The following is an 18,511-nucleotide window of genomic DNA, read 5'->3' as shown; positions in this document are numbered from 1 at the left end:
TCACTTATTAGTGAAATGAAGTGTCATTTGACTCCCTAGGTGGACTTTTGTATTCTTTAGTAATTGCCTTTCGTGCCTTTTGGCCATTTTCTGTGTTGATCATTTTTAAAATTGATTCATTGGTCTCTTTGAATGTTATTTATATTATATGTCAAGTGCTGGGTCCCCCCACCCCCCACCCCAAGTGTTATCATTTGTCAGTTAACTTAAAATTAGTTTCATTTTTCCCACCTCCACTTCCCAGTTTTGGTTGGTGTTCTTTGGGATTTTTGACTCTTTCCATTATAGTAATAATTCAATTACTGCTGCTACCACGACAGTAAATTCCTAGAAAAACTTTTCATGAATTTTGGGAAATTTTGGGAAAAAGAGTAACAGTTACATTCAGAATCATTCATATCCATGATAATAACAGTTGTTTAGCCTTACTTATATATTTATATATGTTGTAAGTGCTCATAGCTAGATTTTCATTTAATGATTTTCCATGCTTGTCTTTATTTCAATAAATAGCAAATTTTTCTTCGTACATCAGCATTTGCCAACATTCAGAGTAAATGACAAAGATCAGATTTTTCAAATAGTTTTAAGCACTTAGTGAAGCACAAGCATAATGTTTTGGAATTCACCTTCCCTTCTCTAGTCCAAAAAGGAACTAACAGTTTCTTGCTAGCAATCTTTTGTTAGGTCAAGTATGTTTGGCCTTCAGGATACTGTTTTCCTCAGCCTAGGAATGCCTGTCACTTGAATTCGCATCTTCTAACATGTGTCTCTTCTATCAGAGTCTGAGCATCATAATCTGTTTTCTCTGTTTTGCTCTTTTTTAACCAGGAGGAGAATGGGGCTTTGAGTGTTTGGCCTCTAACAAGTGATTTGTTTTCTTCTGTATCTGTTCTGCAAAGCTGTAGGTCAGAAAATTCTAGGTAATTTTTTTCCCTCTACATCCTCTCTTTTACCAGCCACACTGAAACCACAGACAACTGTTGCCAACTCTTTGGGCTTCTGCTGAGTTGCTATTTATAACATAATGGGAAATAGGGGCTCCTAGGAATCTTTGTGTCTTTTTTGGAGACGGGGGTGGAATTTGAGGTTTTTCAGAATCTTGACCGCTCATCTCCATGCTATAACATGCTTGAATTGGGAGGGAAGAGGTTGGGCAACATGCAAGAGAGTTATATGCTGGTTCTTTAAGCCTTTCAGTAGGACCATAGTTATCTGCCTTTAGATGAAAAAACTAATGTGTACGTCTACTACAGATTGGTCCTGTTTTCAGTTCCACTAATTTATTTGTATTTTGTAATTCTGTTGAGCATTTCCTTAGGTTGTGGAGAATTAAGATTTTATAAGCCTGCACATACTTTGCCATTTTTGTGTGTGTGTGTGTGTGTGCACTTGGCTCAATTTATTCACTTTCGATTTTGAGAGTTTAAAGTGAACTGCTAGTAAGTATTTTAACTCCCAGAACAGGATTCTTATCACTCACACATTGCCAAACACATGAATCTATGCATTAGTACATATTTACTGAATTAACATTTTGTGGAAGAGTTCAGTGATTTTTGTGTCACAGGGCTAGACCCAAGATAGCCTGCTTTGTCAGTTCTTGTTATTGAGGATTATTTCTTTTTTCTCTTAAAAACTGTTGGATAAAATGCTATTTGTATATGAATTTTGATCTTGCATATTTCTCACAGAAGTTACTTAAATAAAGATATTTGAGTCTTTGATATGACTACATTAATATTTTCTGTGGTAGGCTTTTTATGTTTATATGATGTCAAAGACTGGTTAGAATAGTTGTAAATTCAGCAATAGGAGATGCAGTAAGGTGAAATTAGTAAGTTCCAAGCACCTTGCATGGAAATGTTTTATTTACTAAGTATTACAGAATGCAACTGTATGGTTCATCACCTAGAATCTTAATTTCTAGGTGTGGGAAATAAAATGTGTTTATAAAAGCAAACTAAAACAAGTCTAAGACCATGTATGCTCAAGTACATGATTGCCTCTAAAAATTGTAAATAAATTAACTTTTAAAAATAATGAGTATAATTTACTTTTGATTTGAGGGTATTTCAACTAAAACCTCGTAGTTAAAATGTTCTGCAGCATAACAAAATCAAGATTGGGGATGATTTAACTAAAAAATTGAATGAATTTTTCAGCTTTCATTAAGACATATCATCATAGTTGCTGCCTTAAATTTAAGTGCCTAAAGGGAAAAGTTATGTTTGTGAAATTTAATCCTTTATAGTCTAATATAGTACCATATGCAGATGTAATTTAATGCTTTTTGATGTAAATATTAGATTGGAATCTCCAGGACTTGAGGTTCAAGTATATTTAAAAACCAGGTACTCGATATTCAATTCTTAGTTTTCTTAAGTAGATGATTTGATGAATGCTGCTTTTTTTAGAGAAGTAAATTTAAAGACCAAACTGCTCATCTAAAATAATAATAAAATGAGTCTTTAACAAAAATATAAAACCTTAGATTTGTGAGCTATAGATTATCCAGTGTTGTTATGAACCACTTAAGCCTTAGTATAATATTATTATGGAAAGCAAATAATCTTTTTTGCATCAAAGCATGATAAAGGTTGATTTCACATTGAACTACAGGTTCCTCTGGGCCCCTGCTGAAAGTCTCCTATCCTGAAAATTGTGGTTAAGTGAATTATCTGTTAGAGAAAACTTGTTGCTACTGTTTATCAAGATGATTGCAACACCTTTGAAACATCCAGGAATTCATTTGTCTTCAGAGACATCTTCTCAAAGAAGAAATATGCCTATGCATGCAGTCTTTTTTGACAGCATTCCTGCAGGCACACTTACTCCTGTAAAAGATTTGGCAAAATATCAAAACCCCTCTTTAAAATTGAATGACCATGAAAAAACTCATTTCCTAGAAATGACAAATTTTAATAATAAAAAAATATTTCATTCTACCATGCTAGCAGAGACTACCTCCTCTAACAGCTCTCTTGATATCAGTGTTATAAAGCCCAACAAGGATAGATTAAAAAATAAAGCAAACTATGAATCACCAGGAAAAATATTTCAAAGAATGAAAGAAAAAGTACTGCGTGACAAGCAAGAACAAGCGTCAGGCAACAGTAGTTTGTTGGAACCACTGAAAAGTGAAAAGAAAATTTTCACTCCCAAAGGAGATGAGAAAAGAGTATTGCAGAATACCTGCGTCTGTGAAGAAAAGGAAAACAACAAATCACTCCAATCAGATAACATTTCACCAAGAGGTTAGTTTTATTATGTGTTGGTTGAAAAGCTATAATGTGTTATTTTTATTATGTCTTATACTGTTGTGGGTACTCAGGATATAAGAGTGAACAAAGTGGACAAAAATCCCAGCCCTAACACGTTCACATTCAGGTTGTGGGAGAGACAAATTTAAATTAGTAGTTTTTATGGTACAATAGAAGAGAAGTGCTATGGAAAAAAAAGCAGAGCAAGGATGATGGAGACAGTTGGAGTAGGTTGTAATTTTCCATGTGGTGATCAGGGTATGGTTCAATGAGAGATGACATTTGAACCAAAACATTGAAGTAGGTGATAGATAGATACAGATGGATATCTTGGAGGAATTGGGAAGGAGGATCCAGACAAAGTAACAGCTGGTACAAATGCCCTGAAATAGGAGCATTCCTCAAATTCAAGGACCAGTTATGAGATTAGTAAATCATAGAGTGAGTGCATAGAGGTGGGGAAGGGGTGCTAATTAAGGGTCAGATAATGTAGAGTGTTATAGATGAATGTAAGAGTTTGGGCTATTACGTGAGCAAAGAAAGAAATCAGTGGAGGGTTCCAAGCTGATAAGTGACAAGATCTGATTCATTTTAAAAATATCACTCACTGTCAATTTGAAATAGTTACTGTAGTAATCTAGGTGAGAGATGGTGTTAGTTTGGTTTAGGTGGTAGCAGTGAAGATAATACGTGCTTGGATTCTGGGTGTATTTTGAAGGAAGAGCTCATAGGATGTGGAACATAAAAGATATAAAGGGAGGCTGTAGGGTGTTTTCTTGTTGTTTGGTTGGTTCTGGGTGATTTTTTTGGTTTTTTGGTTTTTTGTTTGTTTGTTTTTTGCCCGAGTAACTGGAAGGATAGAGTGGTTTAACTGAAATGGAATAGACAGGGCAGGGGGCTCTGTAATTACATTTTTGGTATGTTAATTTTGCTATATCTATTAAAAATTGAAGTGTAGATGTGAATTAACACTTTTGAAAAAATTCGTTGGAATTTAGAGAAGTGGTTCAGGTGAGAAAAATACACTTGGGAATTATTAGCACCTAAATGGTATTTAAAGAGATTAAAGGAGATCATCAAGGAGTAAGTGTAAAAAGAGAAACATTCAGTGATGAATCCTGGAGCACCCCAAAATTTGGAATTTCAAATAAAAGATAGTAGTGAAGACCACGAGAAGAAGATGAGGAAGAAGAAAAACCAAGAGTGATACTTTGGAAGCCAAAGGAACAAAATGCTTGAAGGAAGGAGTCTTTGGCTGTATCTAATGCTGCTAATGAGTGAAGTAAGATAAAGGCTGAGATTTGAATGCTGGATTTAGCAACATGAGGGTCATTGGTGGCTTTAATAAGGGGAGTTTGGTGAAGTGATAGGAGCAAAAACATGATTCAAGAGGGTTCAAGAGAGAATGTGAGGGAGAGAAATTGACAGTGGTGAATATAGATAACTCTTAGAAGAGAGCAGAGAAATATGGGCAGTGTGGTTTTAAAATATTGTTTTTAATGTATGATGAAAGAACATTTTTGTATGCTATTGGAAATGATCCAGTAGGGAAGGAAAAACTAAAATTGGTAGTATGATACCCTTGAGTAGTTGAAAGGGAACTGAATCTAAAAGTGGAGATTTTGGCCTTAGCAAGAAACATAAACAGACCATAAATCAAACAAGAAGATAGGCAGTGTTGTATGGAGAAATAATCTGAAGTACACAGTAAAGTCATCAGCTGAGAGTAAGCATGGGAAGCAGGTATTAAAGTTTGAGGAGGTGGAGGTTTGAATAATGCAGGAGAATGGAAGAGTCTAAGCCTAAATTTGATTTCTTGGGTAACATTAAGGACCTGCTTGAAACTTGTGAGCATGAATTTAAATGAGAGCAATAAATACGGTTATGAGTTTTCCTCCAGCCCTATTTAGCTGCACAGATGCTGCTCAGGAGCAGGCAGAGAGTTGGATTTTATCAGGATTGTAATTTTATCAGATAGGATGAAGAGGACAAAGGTGGTATGTAAGGGCACCATGAAATTTAAGTTAGTTATATAGAGAAAAGAGGACCTGAAGGAAATGAGGAAGTATAAAGAAGTGTAGGGTGTTGTTAGGATAGTCGTTGGATTTGAGAGAATAATCTGGAAAGATAGGAAGTGGTCAGAATCTGAGACATTTGAAGTTGAAATTTTTAATGAGTTACAGTAATTGATAAATATGTTTTATATGGATTTATCTCATACAATCCTTTCAGCAGACACTATGGGTAGATGCTCATTTAATAGTCTAGGAAATGGGGCTTACAAAAAGGTTATGTCTGCTCTATGTATGACATATGATAAGCGATGGGCTAAGAATTAATACAGGTGTCTATTTGAAAGCCCATGCTCTTTACTGCACAATAGATTGTGGATATACTGTTGTATTTCAAAGACAGTGTTATATTTTAACACAAAAAGTTTTCTAAGGGAGCTTAAGATAGAGGTAGGGGAATACACAAAATCTGATTCATACAGTCTTGGAGAAAAGGGAGTAGCAAATGAAATAATGCACATTAAAACATATTTTATTTGTCAAGTGGAACTAGAGAGGAAGAAACAACTCACTGCTTTGAGAATCTGATGACTCTTTCCCCAGAAAATGCACATATATACAAACACAAATTTCGTATGTAATTTCAGAGACTTTTTAGGTAGTCTACATGGACTTTGTACTCTAAAATAAATGACCCAGATTCTATATATAGCATGTTATATCTGATTGAATTACCTGTTTGTCTTTACTACATTGCCTTGCCATTTCTAATAGAATGAGCTAAAGAAATAGAAACTTATCCTTTTATGACACACATCATTATGATAAAAATCTTCGTATTAAGATTTCTAAGACTAAAGCTACATACTTAAGCAAAGTTACCACCAATTTTTTTCAATCATAATATTTGAAATTAAACATATAAAATAAAATAATTGATTTTTTCCTCCAGTTTTAAGTCTATTACCTTCCCCTCTTTATGTAAAAGAAACTAAACCATCAAGAAATAAAACTTAAATCATCTAGGATGCAAAGTAGAATAAAATGTAAGCAATATTATTAGTCCCTACTTGTCTAGTTGATAAGCCTACCAGATTTTTGCCTTTGAAGGCTTACTAAAGAGATGTCAGAGGGGTATAAATTATGGTTGTGTCTGCTATTGAGTCACAACATTTCAACTTTTAACATATAAGCCACAACTCTTCGGCTGTTCTTTCAGCATTTTAGAAATTTACAGCAACCAGAAGCAGAATCAGAATTTTCAAGACTGGATGGTACTTCATATATAATCTTAAGATATACCTATCTGATTTGTTGCAGCACCAGAATTGTATTCCAGATCTCTAAGCTTCTAAGTCCAGTAATATATTTTTGTCTAGAGCTGGCAAGTTACAACATTTAGAGTTTAGAAAAAGTTCTTTCTTGGTGTAATGTAGATAGAATGGGATGAAGGCATGAAAAAATAAAATGAGAAATGGAACTCCTATGTTACAGAAGTGTACTATATTGATCTGATCATTATTGAATGTAACTCTTTAAGACTTTAAGAAGGCTTTTTTTTCTTCTCAATGACTAATATAATTCAATTTCCTCTTTCTTTAAAAAAAAAAAAAAACTCAACCTCAGTGCAAGAAGTTCCTCTAGAATCATCAAATAGTACTTTCGTTCCGATAAAGCAAAAGATTCAGTGTCAGCAGGAAAAGAAAGCACCTCTGCATAATTTAACTTATGGTAAAGTGCTTTTTGTTTTGTTCATTGTGTAGTTAAATGTTCTGGATAATTATTCTCCGGCGTAGGCAGTCCATTTCAGAGAAACACTGGGCAGAAGGGTGGAGCATTCCTAACCTGAAGACTTCTTTCGTATATAAACGGTTTTATATTATTCTATTTCTCTCTTTTAATTTCATTTGATTCTTCTCTAAATTTTGTTTGGCTTTGTATTTTTTTTGCAGAGATTCCATTTCTGAACCAAGAACATGAAAATGTTTCAGCTGCAGGATTCTCAAACAAGACATTACCTAGAACTCAGTTGGATAAACAAATTCTTCACTCAAAGGAGAATACATTTGTAACCACTAAGTCTAAAAAGGACACCTTTGTTTTAGAAGGTGTTGATTCTATCATTGAAAAATCCCAAAATACTACTGTTGAGACTCTAAATACTAACTGTGTTCCTGTTAAAAATGATGATCAGTTAATGGTTTCTGATAGTAAAGTGGCAACAAAAAGGACTTCACAACAGGAAATTAAGGAAGGAAATGAGAACTCAGTGCCCAGAGAGACCGATCTTCTGGGTTCCATGAATGATACATGTAAAATCGTGCTTGCAACTCCAAGATTTCATATAACAATACCTCAGAAATCAAAAAGAAATGCTTTAAATCATTCTCTTCCAAGTACACCTCAAACTCTTTCAAATGAAGTTAAAGAAATTAAGGTAGGAAAACTGAAGGCCAATGTACATTTGTGTTTTTACCCTCATTCTTCAAGAGCTTGAGCTCCTAAGCTCTCTCATTAACAGTTTCATGTTTCATTATTATTTAGTGTAGAGGCAGGGTGGTCTAGTGAAAAGTGCAGTGGGTTGAAAGTAAGAGAATCCAAGTGTTAAGTTTTAACTTTGCTCTATTATCAGTTGTATCATCTTCAACAGTTTACTTATTCCCTTTGGGGATGAACACTGAGTTCATTTCTTATTTTTTGTTTATTTGTTGTTGTTGTTTTCCTGATTCTTGGGTACTATTAACAGCTATTAAAAGAGAAAGGTATTAGAGGTGCCTGGGTGGCTTAGATGGTTAAGTGTCCAACTTTGGCTCAGGTCACAATTTTGCGGTTTGTGAGTTCAAGCCCCATGTTGGGCTCTGTGCTGACAGCTCAGAGCCTGGAGCCCATTTCAGAATCTGTGTCTGCCCCTCCCTGCCTCACACTCTGTCTCTCTCTCCTTCAAAAAAATAAACATTAATTTTTTTTTTTAAAGAAAAGAATTACAGCATCTGAATATTTGAGAATTTTTCCTGTTGTAAAGTAATATAGAATGATCATTAAAACACTTTAGGCCATCACACTATGTTATATTAGGATAAATTCTCTGAATGAAGTGGAATGGAAATACAAGTTCAAGGAGAAAGATTCAGTGTTCATTTGTGGTTCTATTTCTAGATTCTGGATTCTGTTCCATTGATCTGAGTGTCTGTTTTTGTGCCAGTACCATACTGTCATGATGATTACAGCTTTGTAACATCACTTGAAGTCCGGGATTGTGATGCCTCCTGCTTTGGTTTTCTTTTTCAAGATTTCTTTGGCTATTCGGGGTGTTTTCTGGTTCCATACAAATTTCAGGATTGTTTGTTTTAGCTCTGTGAAGAATGTTCGTATTACTTTCATAGGGATCATGTTGAATATGTAGATTGCTTTTGGTAGTATCAACATTTTAACAATGTTTGTTCTTCTTATCCAGGAGCGTGGAATATTTTTACATTCTTTTGTGTCTTCAGTTTCTGTCATAAACTTTCTATAGTTTTTAGTATAAATGTTTCACCTCTTTGGTTAAGTTTATTCCTAGGTATTTTATGGTTTTTGGTGCAATTGTAAATGGGATCGATTCCTTGATTTCTCTTTCTGTTGCTTCATTGTTGGTGTGTAGGAATGCAACCGATTTCTGTGTATTGATTTTATATCCTGCAACTTTCCTGAATTCATGGATCAATCTAGCAGGGTTTTGGTGGAATCTTTTGGGTTTTCCATATAGAGTATCGTGTCATCAGTGAAGAGTGAAAAGTTTGACTTCCTCCTGGCTGATTTGGATACCTTTTATTCCTTTGTGTTGTCTGATTGCCGAGGCTAAGACTTCAACTACTGCGTTGAATAACAGTGGTGATAGTGGACATCCCTGTCATGTTCCTGACCTTTGGGGGAAAGCTCTCAGTTTTTCCCCATTGAGGATGATATTAGAGGTGGGTCTTTCATATATGGCTTTTATGATCTTGAGGTATGATCCTTCTATCCCTACTTTCTTGAGGATTTTTATCAAGAAAGGGTGCTGTATTTTCTCAAATGCTTTCTCTGCATCTATTGAGAGGATCATGTGGTTCTTGTCCTTTCTTCTATTGATGTGATGTATCAAATTGATTGTTTTATGGATATTGAACCAGCCCTGCATCCCAGGTATAAACCCATTAATCGTGGTGAATAATTCTTTTAATGTATTGTTGGATCCTGTTGGCTACTATCTTGTTGAGGATTTTTGCATCCATGTTAATCAGGGAAATTGGTCTATAGTTCTCTTTTTTAGTGGGGTCTTTGTCTTGTTTTGGAATCAAGGTAATGCTGGCTTCCTAGAAAGAGTTTGGAAATTTTCCTTCCATTTCTTTTTGGAACAGCTTCAAGAGAATAGATGCCAACTCTCCTTTAAAAGTTTGGTAGAATTCCCCTGGAAAGCCATCTGGCCTGGACTCTTGTTTCCTGGGAGATTTTTTATTACTAATTTGACTTCTTTACTGGTTATGGGTCTGTTCAAATTTTCTATTTCTTCCTGTTTCAGTTTTGGGAGTTTATATGTTTCCAGGAATTTGTCCATTTCTTCCAGATTACCCAAAATATTGGCATATGATTGCTCATAATATTCTCTTAATATTGTTTGTATTTCTGCTGTGTTGGTTATGATCTCTCTTCTTTCATTCTTGATTTTATTTATTTGGGTCCTTTCTTTTTTCTTTTGATCAGACTGGCTAGGGGTTTATCAATTTTGTTAATTCTTTCAAAGAACTAGTTCCTGGTTTCATTGATCTGTTGTACTGGATTTTTTGTTTGTTTGAATAGCATTGATTTCTGCTGTAATCTTTATTATTTCCTGTCCACTGCTGGTTTTGGGTTTTATTTATCTTATACCTCCTTAAGGTGTAAGTTTAGGTTGTGTATCTGAGACCTTTCTTTCTTCTTTAGGAAGCATGGATTGCTATATACTTTCCTCTTATGACTGCCTTTGCTGCGTCCCAGAGGTTTGGGGCTGTTGTGTTGTCATTTTCACTGGCTTCCATGTACTTTTTAGTTTCCTCTTTAACTTCTTGGCTAGCCCTTCATTCTTTAGTAGGATGTTCTTTAGTGTCCAAGTATTTGTTATCTTTCCAAATTTTTTCTTGTGGTCGATTTTGAGTTTTGTAGTGTTGTGGTCTGAAAATAAGCACTGTATGATCTTGAAATTTTTGTATTTGTTGAGAGCTGATTTGTGACCCATTATGTCATCTATTCTGGAGAATGTTCCATGTGAACTCGAGAAGATGTGTATTCTGCTGCTTTAGGATGAAATGTTCTGAATATGTCTGTAAAGTCCATCCAGTGCAGTATGTCATTCAAAGCCATTGTTTCCTTATTGATTTTCTGTTTAGATGATCTGTCCATTGCTGTAAGTAAGGTGTTAAAGTTCCCTACTATTATGGTATTACTATCAATGAGTTTCTTTATGTTTGTAATTAATTTATTTATATATTTGGGTGCTTTCATGTTTGGAGCATAAATGTTTACAATTGTTAGACCTTCTTGGTGGATAGACCCCTTAATTGTGATATAATGCCTTTCTTCATCTCTCTGTTACAGTCTTTATTTTAAAATGTAGATTGTCTGATATAAGTATGGCTACTCCAACTTTCTTTTGATGACCATTAGCATGATAGGTGGTTCTCCATCCCCTTACTTTCAATCTGAAGGTGTCTTTAGGTCTAAAGTGGGTCTTTTGTAAACAGCATATAGATGGATCTTGTTTTCTTATCCATTCTGTTACCCTGTGTCTTTTGATTGGAGCATTTAGTCCATTGACGTTTAGAGTGGGGACTAAAAGATATGAATTCATTACCGTTATGTTGTCTGTAGAGTTGGGAGTTTCTAGTGGTGTTCTCTGGTCTTTCTAGTTTTTGTTGCTTTTGGGCTTTTGGTGTTTTGTTTTGTTTTGTTTTGTTTTGTTTTGTTTCATCTCTTCTCCCCTCAGAGAGTCCCCCTTAAAATTTCTTGCAGGGCTGGTTTAGTGGTCATGAACTCCTTTGGTTTTGGTCTGGGAAACTTTTAATCTCTCCTTCTATTCTGAATGACAGCCTTACTGGGTAAAGAATTCTTGGCTGCATATTTTTTCTGAATCAGCACATTGAATATATCCTGCCACTCCTTTCTGCCTGCTAAGGTTCTGTGGATAGGTCTGCTCTGAACCTGATCTGTCTTCCTTGTAGGTTAAGGACTGTTTCCCTTGCTGCTTTCATTATTCTTTCCTTGCCTGAGTATTTTGTGAATTTGACTATGATATGCCTTGTTGATGGTCAGTTTTTGTTGGATCTAATGGGAATTCTCTGTGCTTCCTGGATTTTGATGTCTTGTGTTTCCCCAGGTTAGGAAAATTTTCTGCTATCATGTGCTCACATAACCCTTTTACCCCTTTCTCTCTCTCTTCATCTTCTGGAACCCCTGTGATTTTGACGTTATTCCTTTTTAATGAGTCACTGAGTTCTCTAATTCTTATATCATGCTATTTTGCCTTAGTCTCCCTCCTTTTTTCTGTTTCATTATTCTCTATAAGTTTGTCCTCTGTATCACTGACTTGCTCCTCTACTTCCTCCATCCTTGCCACCATGGCATCCATTTAAAAATGCAGCTCAGTTATAGCATTTTTTATTTCATCCTGACTTTGACTTGTTTTAACTCCACAGAATGGGATTCTATGCTATTTTCAACACCAGCTAGTATTCTTATTATCATGATTCTAAATTCTGGTTCAGACATCTTGCTTGTATCTGTGTTGATTTAGTCTCTGGCTGTCATTTCTTTCTGTTCTTCCTTTTGGGGTGAATTCCTTCATTTTGTCATTTTGAAGGAAAAAAAGGAATTAATAAAGTAAAAAAAAAATTAATAAAAAACAGCACAAAAAAATCAAATAAATGATGCTAGATCCTAGGTGTGTTTTGGTCTGGTTGTGAAAGAAGCTTGACAGAGAAAAAAGGGAAAGAAAGGGAAAATGGAAAATGTTTGAAAATTTTAAAAAAGGAAAACAATAAACTAGAATAAAATGAAGTGATGAAAGTAAAATAGAATGTAAAAAATTTACAAAAAAGTAAAAAATATAGTAGAAAAAATTTAAGAAAAATCTTTTAAATAAAAATGGAAATTAAAAGTAAATTTTTTCTCTTTCTGTGTTAAAGAATAAGAAAAAAAGAAAAAAAATTGAATAGATGGACCAGAAATATAATGAAATACGATTGAAATTACATCCTGTTTCCCCTAGAAGTCAAACTATGAAGCAATGAATAGTCTGTAAACTAAGCAGAAGGAGAGACTTGTGTTCTTCAAGAGCGAGGTTGGCCTAGTTGGGCGGGACTTAGTGTAATGGCTCTGTTCTCTGCCAGATGGTGCTGCTTAGCTTACTGGGGTGGATTGTTAGGGAAGATGTAGGCATGTATGTGCATGCATGGGAGGGCTGAAAATGGCATCACCCAGCTACCCAGTCTCTAGTATCAGAACTCTGTGCTCTCCCCTAACGGTAATCAAGCATCCTTCCTTTGCCTCCAGTTTCCATACATTCCTCGCTTCTACAGTGTCTGTGACCATGCCATCAGGCTGCCAGGAGGCACCTCCTCCTAAGTTTTATCATAAGTGGGGCTGTGTTTCTCAACCCCCCCTCACTTCTGAGGGACTGCAGCTTTGACCTCCCTCTCAGACCCTCAGGGGGAGGGTCTTAACTGAGCAATGACTGGGTGCAGGCCTGCCCCCAGTTTCATTTGTGAGACTATGCTGCTGCCAATGCCCAGAGACTGTGTCTGGGTGCCAGCTTGCCCCAGAAAAAGTTCTTGTGATCATGTAGCAGCAGCGTTTCAGGGATTATGGCAAATCACAACATACATTTGGTACCGGACTTCCCCCTTAACATCCTTCTTCCAACACCAGCGGATGTGTTGTTCTCCAGGGTCCACTGGGACCTTTGCCTACAGCATCTACCGGATGTTCTCCCAGAGGGGAACTGCCACTCTTTATGTGGCCCGAGGAGCCCTTGGACCTCGCTCTCTGTTCCTGAGGATTTGCCCTTCCCACCAGACCACTGCCAGGTATTGAGCTGCAGAGTTCAGACTCTGTGCTCCCCCTGTTTATAGAGTCTTAGTGGAATTTAAACCTTCTTTCTGCTTTCTTCCTTTTTTTGTTCAGTCCCTTGTGGCTGTTTCCACTCTTCCAGTTACTCTCCAGCTGCTTTCAGGGTGGGGGGTGTTTTTCCTGTACTCTCTCCCTGTCTCTGTCTTTTCTCCACAAGCAAAAACAGCTCCCTGACCTCTGCGGCTTCTCTCTCCCCGAGATCACCTCTCCGTGCTGCTGTGTGCTTGCCGAGTTCTGTGGTTTAGATTGTACAATTGTTGTGTTAATCCTCAAATCAGTTTCCTACGTGTACAAGATGGTTTAGTGTTGATCTGGCTGCATTTCAGGGATGAGAGATGGAAAAAAACTTCTGTGCTGTTCTACCATCTTGGCCCCTTAGAGATTACTTTAAAATAAAATCTTTAAAAAAAAAATAAAATAAAATCTTTAAAAAAATAAATCCTATCTAAATTGAAAGTGTGATATAACAATCATAGTTTTATATTTCAGTGTATTCTTAGAAGTTGCATTATTCGCAAATATTTAGACTTACAATGAAAATTTTTAGATTTTGCTTTAAAAACATGTGAGATGGGTTGAACAAAAAAGTTTGAGGACAACTGTAATGGGAGATCCCACAGCACTAATACTATCATTGCTACAATGCTGTTTATCTTACTACAAGAAGACCAAGCCTCCCAAGACTCTTATCTCTATACAGTTCTATACATCCCCTAATTCTGACACTATCTCTCACTCATCTCCAGTTATCCAAACATTACATTGTACCCTCTTGAACTCAAGGTATGTCATTAGCAAAATCTTATATTCTCAGTTTTCTGTGAACTTTTCTTAACTTTGCTATAACCAGAATATGACTTCTTAAATGGTGGTTCTTTTTTCTCTCATATCCCACATTGTTGGACCTAGAGATGATATAATATGCCTCTCTTGTTCCTCATTACAGTTTCAGGCCATTTTCCTTCTTTGTCTTTAACAGAAACCCTCCCCTGCCCCAGCTTCTTTGATGTATGTGCTGTAAAACTTTATTGATTCCTGTTCCTCTTTTTGTGGTCACATAAAATACAATATAGTCATGTTGCATGACTATTGAAGTGTTTAATACCTGTTACTTTTTCCTCTGTTACTACTTCTGTCATCAACTCTGGTGACACCAACATCCATATTGATAATCCATCCAGCCTCCTTGAATTCTTTTTTTTTTTTTAAATATTTTTAAAGTTTATTTATATGGATAGAGTGAACAGGAGAGGGGCAGAGAGAGGGAGAGAGAGAATTCTAAGCAGGCCCTGCCCTGTCAGCGTGGAACCTGACACAGGGCTCGAACTCATGAACTGTGAAATCATGACCTGAGCTGAAGCCAAGAGTTGGACACCCAATTGACTGAGCCACCCAGGTGCCCCCAGCCTCCTTAAATTCTTGATCTTAAGCGACCTTTCCCTTATCCACTATTCTAGTCACATCATACCTTGTCTTTGCCAGTACCTGCACCAGATTTTCAGTTTCAAGCATCCTGCTCTCACTAACTCCTATCTTTCTAGACAATTCTACCCCTAGCACTCTTCTTCCCCCACTATCAATATTCCACCTAAGGCATTCTTTAGTCCATCAGCTCTCTCTTGTCCTCATTTCCCTCTTTACCTGACATAAATTCCATGGCCTTATTATTGTAACCATTCTTTTGATTTAACTTTTAGTTCTCTATTGCTTTTCCCTCTGTCCCCTTTTAACAAAATTGTGACCTTAGTTAAAATTATCTCTTTTTTTGCTATATACCTATACCTAAGAAGCAGCAGCTGGAACAAAATGCACAACCATACTGACTAGTCTCATTTTAAATTTGACAACAAACCTCAAGTGGACTCTCAGTATTGCACATCAGTCCTGCTACACTTCACTTGTCAATCCACCCTATACTCTGACTTTCATAGAATAATATTTCATGCTCTTTCTCTCTTAAGATCTCCAAATCTCTCTCTTCTTCATTCTCAACTTATTGAGAGCCTTATATTCCCATTATTAAATCTGCCAATCTACTTACTGCTTCATCTACATATTCTGCTTTCCCTTCTGTTGTATGAACAATTTGTGCTCCCGTTTCTTTTTTTTTTTTTTCTTTAATTTTTTTTAATGCTTATTTATTTTTAAGAGAGAGAGAGAGTACAAGCAGGGGAAGAACAGAGAGAGAGGGAGACACAGAATCTGAAACAGGCTCCAGGCTTTGAACTGTCAGCACAGAGCCTGATGCAGGGCTCGAACTCAGGAACCATGAGGTCATGACCTGAGCCAAATTCAGACGCTCAACTGACTGAGCCACCCAGGTGCCCCTTGTGCTCCCTTTTCAAGGCCAGTTCATTTCCTCTTACCACCTAAAAGATTTTGTCCCTCTAATTATCCTCTTGTTTCCTCTCTTTTGGATCATTCCATTAGCATAGAAACGTGTTGAAACGTGGCTTCCATTTTATTTTATTTTTTTAAGTTTATTTTAGAGAGAGAGCACAAGCAGGGAAGGGGCAGAGAGAGAAGATAGAGAAAATCCCAAACAGGGTCCTCACTGTCAGTGCCAACCCCGGCATGGGGCTTGAACCCACAAACCATAGGATCATGACCTGAGCTGAGACCAAAGGATGCTTAATTGACTGAGCCACCCAGGTGCCCCATTTTTTTTTTAAGTTTATTTATCTATTTTGAGAGAGAGAGCACAAGCAGGGGAGGGGCAGGGCCTGCATTTAAAAAAAAAAAACAAAAAACAAAACTAAGCCCACCTTCCTTTTACTCCCTATCCTATTTCATCTACCATCCAATTTTTATTTGTTTCTACTTAACTGCAAAACACCTTGAAAGAGTTATATGTATTCACAGTTTTCATTTCTTCTCATTCCCTCTTAAATATGTTCCACTTTGGACATTTATAATCACCACTCCATTAAAGTTGTCCTTTTTAGGCTCACCAGTAATCTCCTTATCACCAAACCCAATGGTTATTATTTCTTACTGTTCCATTGCTTACAAAGGTTTAACACAGTGAATCAAAACATCCTTCTTAAAATGTATCATTTTTTGTTTTTAATTCAGGATATTTCACTCTTGATTTTCATTATCTCACTGGCCATTTTTCTCATTCCCCTTTGCTGCTTCCTCTTGTCACAACCCGTAATGTTGGAATTCCCCAAAATCAGTCCTAGAAACTGACTCTCTAGTATCTATTCACACTTATAAGACTGTATATCCAGTGCTATAGCTTTAAATTCTATTTCTCTGCTGATAGTTTCCAAATACATGTCTCCAGTCCAGAACATTCTCCTGAATCCCACACTCACATATTCAGTTGTCTATATGACTTCTTCATTGAGATCTAATAGGAATCTCAGATTTAATATGATTTGTTCCCCCCCAAAACTTCTCTGTTTTGTTTCAATAGTAGTACATAGTAATACCATTTCCCCAAATACTTAGGTTAAAAATTTTTAGATTTACTTGAGACTCTTGTTTTTCTCTTCTACACCACATCCAAACCTTGAGGAAATCCTGTTGATTCTGCTGTCCTGAATTTGGCCACTTCTCACTATTCAATCACTACTTAGTGGTCCAGAGCACTTAATTTCTTGCATTATATATATATAATAATGGTCTCCCTGCTTCCTCTGTTGCCTCCCTCTCCAGAAAGAAGCCAGAATTTTTATATAGTCCAATTTCTACCTAGTAGCCCCTTAAAATAATAAATCATCTCCTTACTCTGCTCCAAATCCTCTAAATTTTCTGTCTTCAAGAGAAAACCCTAAGCCTTTACCATAGTTTACAAGACTCTACATAATTCTGTCCTGGACATGCCTACCCCATGCTCTCTTGATTACTCCTTTCAAGCTACTTTGCCCTCTGTGCTATCTGCTCAGGGCCTTTGTACCTGTTCCCTTTGCCTGGAAGACTCTACTCGGAGATACCCATATGGCTTATTCCTCACTTTATTCATTTCTCTGTTCCAAGACCTTCCATGACTAAGTAAGTATTCCTTATACTTACTATTTTTTTTATTTTGAACACGAACAGGGAGAATTTTTATTTTTATTTTTTATATTAAATATAATTTATTGTGAAATTGGTTTCCATACAACATCCAGCGCTCATCCCAACAGGTGCCCTACTCAGTGCCCATCACCCATTTCCCCTCTCCCCCACCTCCCATCAACCCTCAGTTTGTTCTCAGTATGTAAGAGTCTATTATGGTTTGCCTCCTTCCCTCTCTGTAACGTTTCCCCCCCTTCACCTCCCCCATGGACTTCTGTTAAGTTTCTCAGGATCCACGTAGGAGTGAAAACATACGATACCTTTCTTTCTCTGCCTGACTTACTTCACTTACCATAATACTCTCCAGTTCCATCCCCGTTGCTACAAATGGCCAGATTTCATTCTTTGTCATTGCCAAGTAGTATCCCATTGTATACATAAACCACAATTTCTTTATCCATTCATCAGTTGATGGACATTTAGGCTCTTTCCATAATTTGGCTACCGTTGAAAGTGCTGCTATAAACATTGCAGTACAAGTGCCCCTGCGCATTACCACTCCTGTATCCCTTGGGTAAATTCCTAGCAGTGCTATTGCTGGTCATAGGGTAGATCTATTTTTAATTTTTTGAGGAAATTCCACACTGTCTTCCAGAGCGGCTGCATTAGTTTGCATTCCCACCAACACTGCAAGAAGGTTCCCATTTCCCCACCTCCTCTCCAGCATCAGTAGTCTCCTGATTTGTTCATTTTAGTCACTCTGACAGGAACGAGGTGGTATCTCAGTGTGGTTTTGATTTGTATTTCCCTGATGAGGAATAACATTGAGCATCTTTGCATGTGCCTGTTGGCCGTCTGGATGTCTTCTTTAGAAAAATGTCTATTCTTGTCTTCTGCCGATTTCTTCACTAGATTATTTGTTTTTCGGGTGTGGAGTTTGGTGAGTTCTTTATAGATTTTGGATACTAGCCCTTTTTTCCGATATGCCATTTGCAAATATCTTTTCCCATTCTGTCAGTTGCCTTTTAGTTTTGTTGATTGTTTCCTTTGCATTGCAGAAGCTTTTTATCTTGATGAAGTCCCAATAGTTCATGTTTGCTTTTAATTCCCTTG

General features: G+C 36.6%; 1 protein-coding gene across 2 annotated transcripts in view; it reads left to right on the top strand.

Moving 5' to 3' along the window:
• MIS18BP1 (MIS18 binding protein 1) overlaps nt 1-18,511 on the top strand; it is a 58,367-nt gene that overhangs the window by 1,375 nt on the left and 38,481 nt on the right. The window contains exons 2-4 of one of the 2 annotated variants that reach the window (XM_047075660.1): nt 2,623-3,257; nt 6,902-7,006; nt 7,228-7,712. In XM_047075660.1, the coding sequence (XP_046931616.1) occupies nt 2,717-3,257; nt 6,902-7,006; nt 7,228-7,712 (1,131 nt within the window). In that variant the 5' untranslated portion in view covers nt 2,623-2,716. The remainder of the gene's footprint in view (nt 1-2,622; nt 3,258-6,901; nt 7,007-7,227; nt 7,713-18,511) is intronic. The other variant, XM_047075661.1, reaches the window with a different exon arrangement.

The sequence above is a fragment of the Lynx rufus genome, unplaced genomic scaffold (genome assembly GCF_022079265.1).
Source record: "Lynx rufus isolate CCGP_SWC_20201006 ecotype Redwood Valley unplaced genomic scaffold, mLynRuf1.p SCAF_13, whole genome shotgun sequence".
NCBI classification, from domain to species: Eukaryota; Metazoa; Chordata; class Mammalia; order Carnivora; family Felidae; genus Lynx; species Lynx rufus.
Note: the sequence above shows the minus strand (reverse complement) of the source record. Positions and strands in the feature narration are given on the sequence as shown.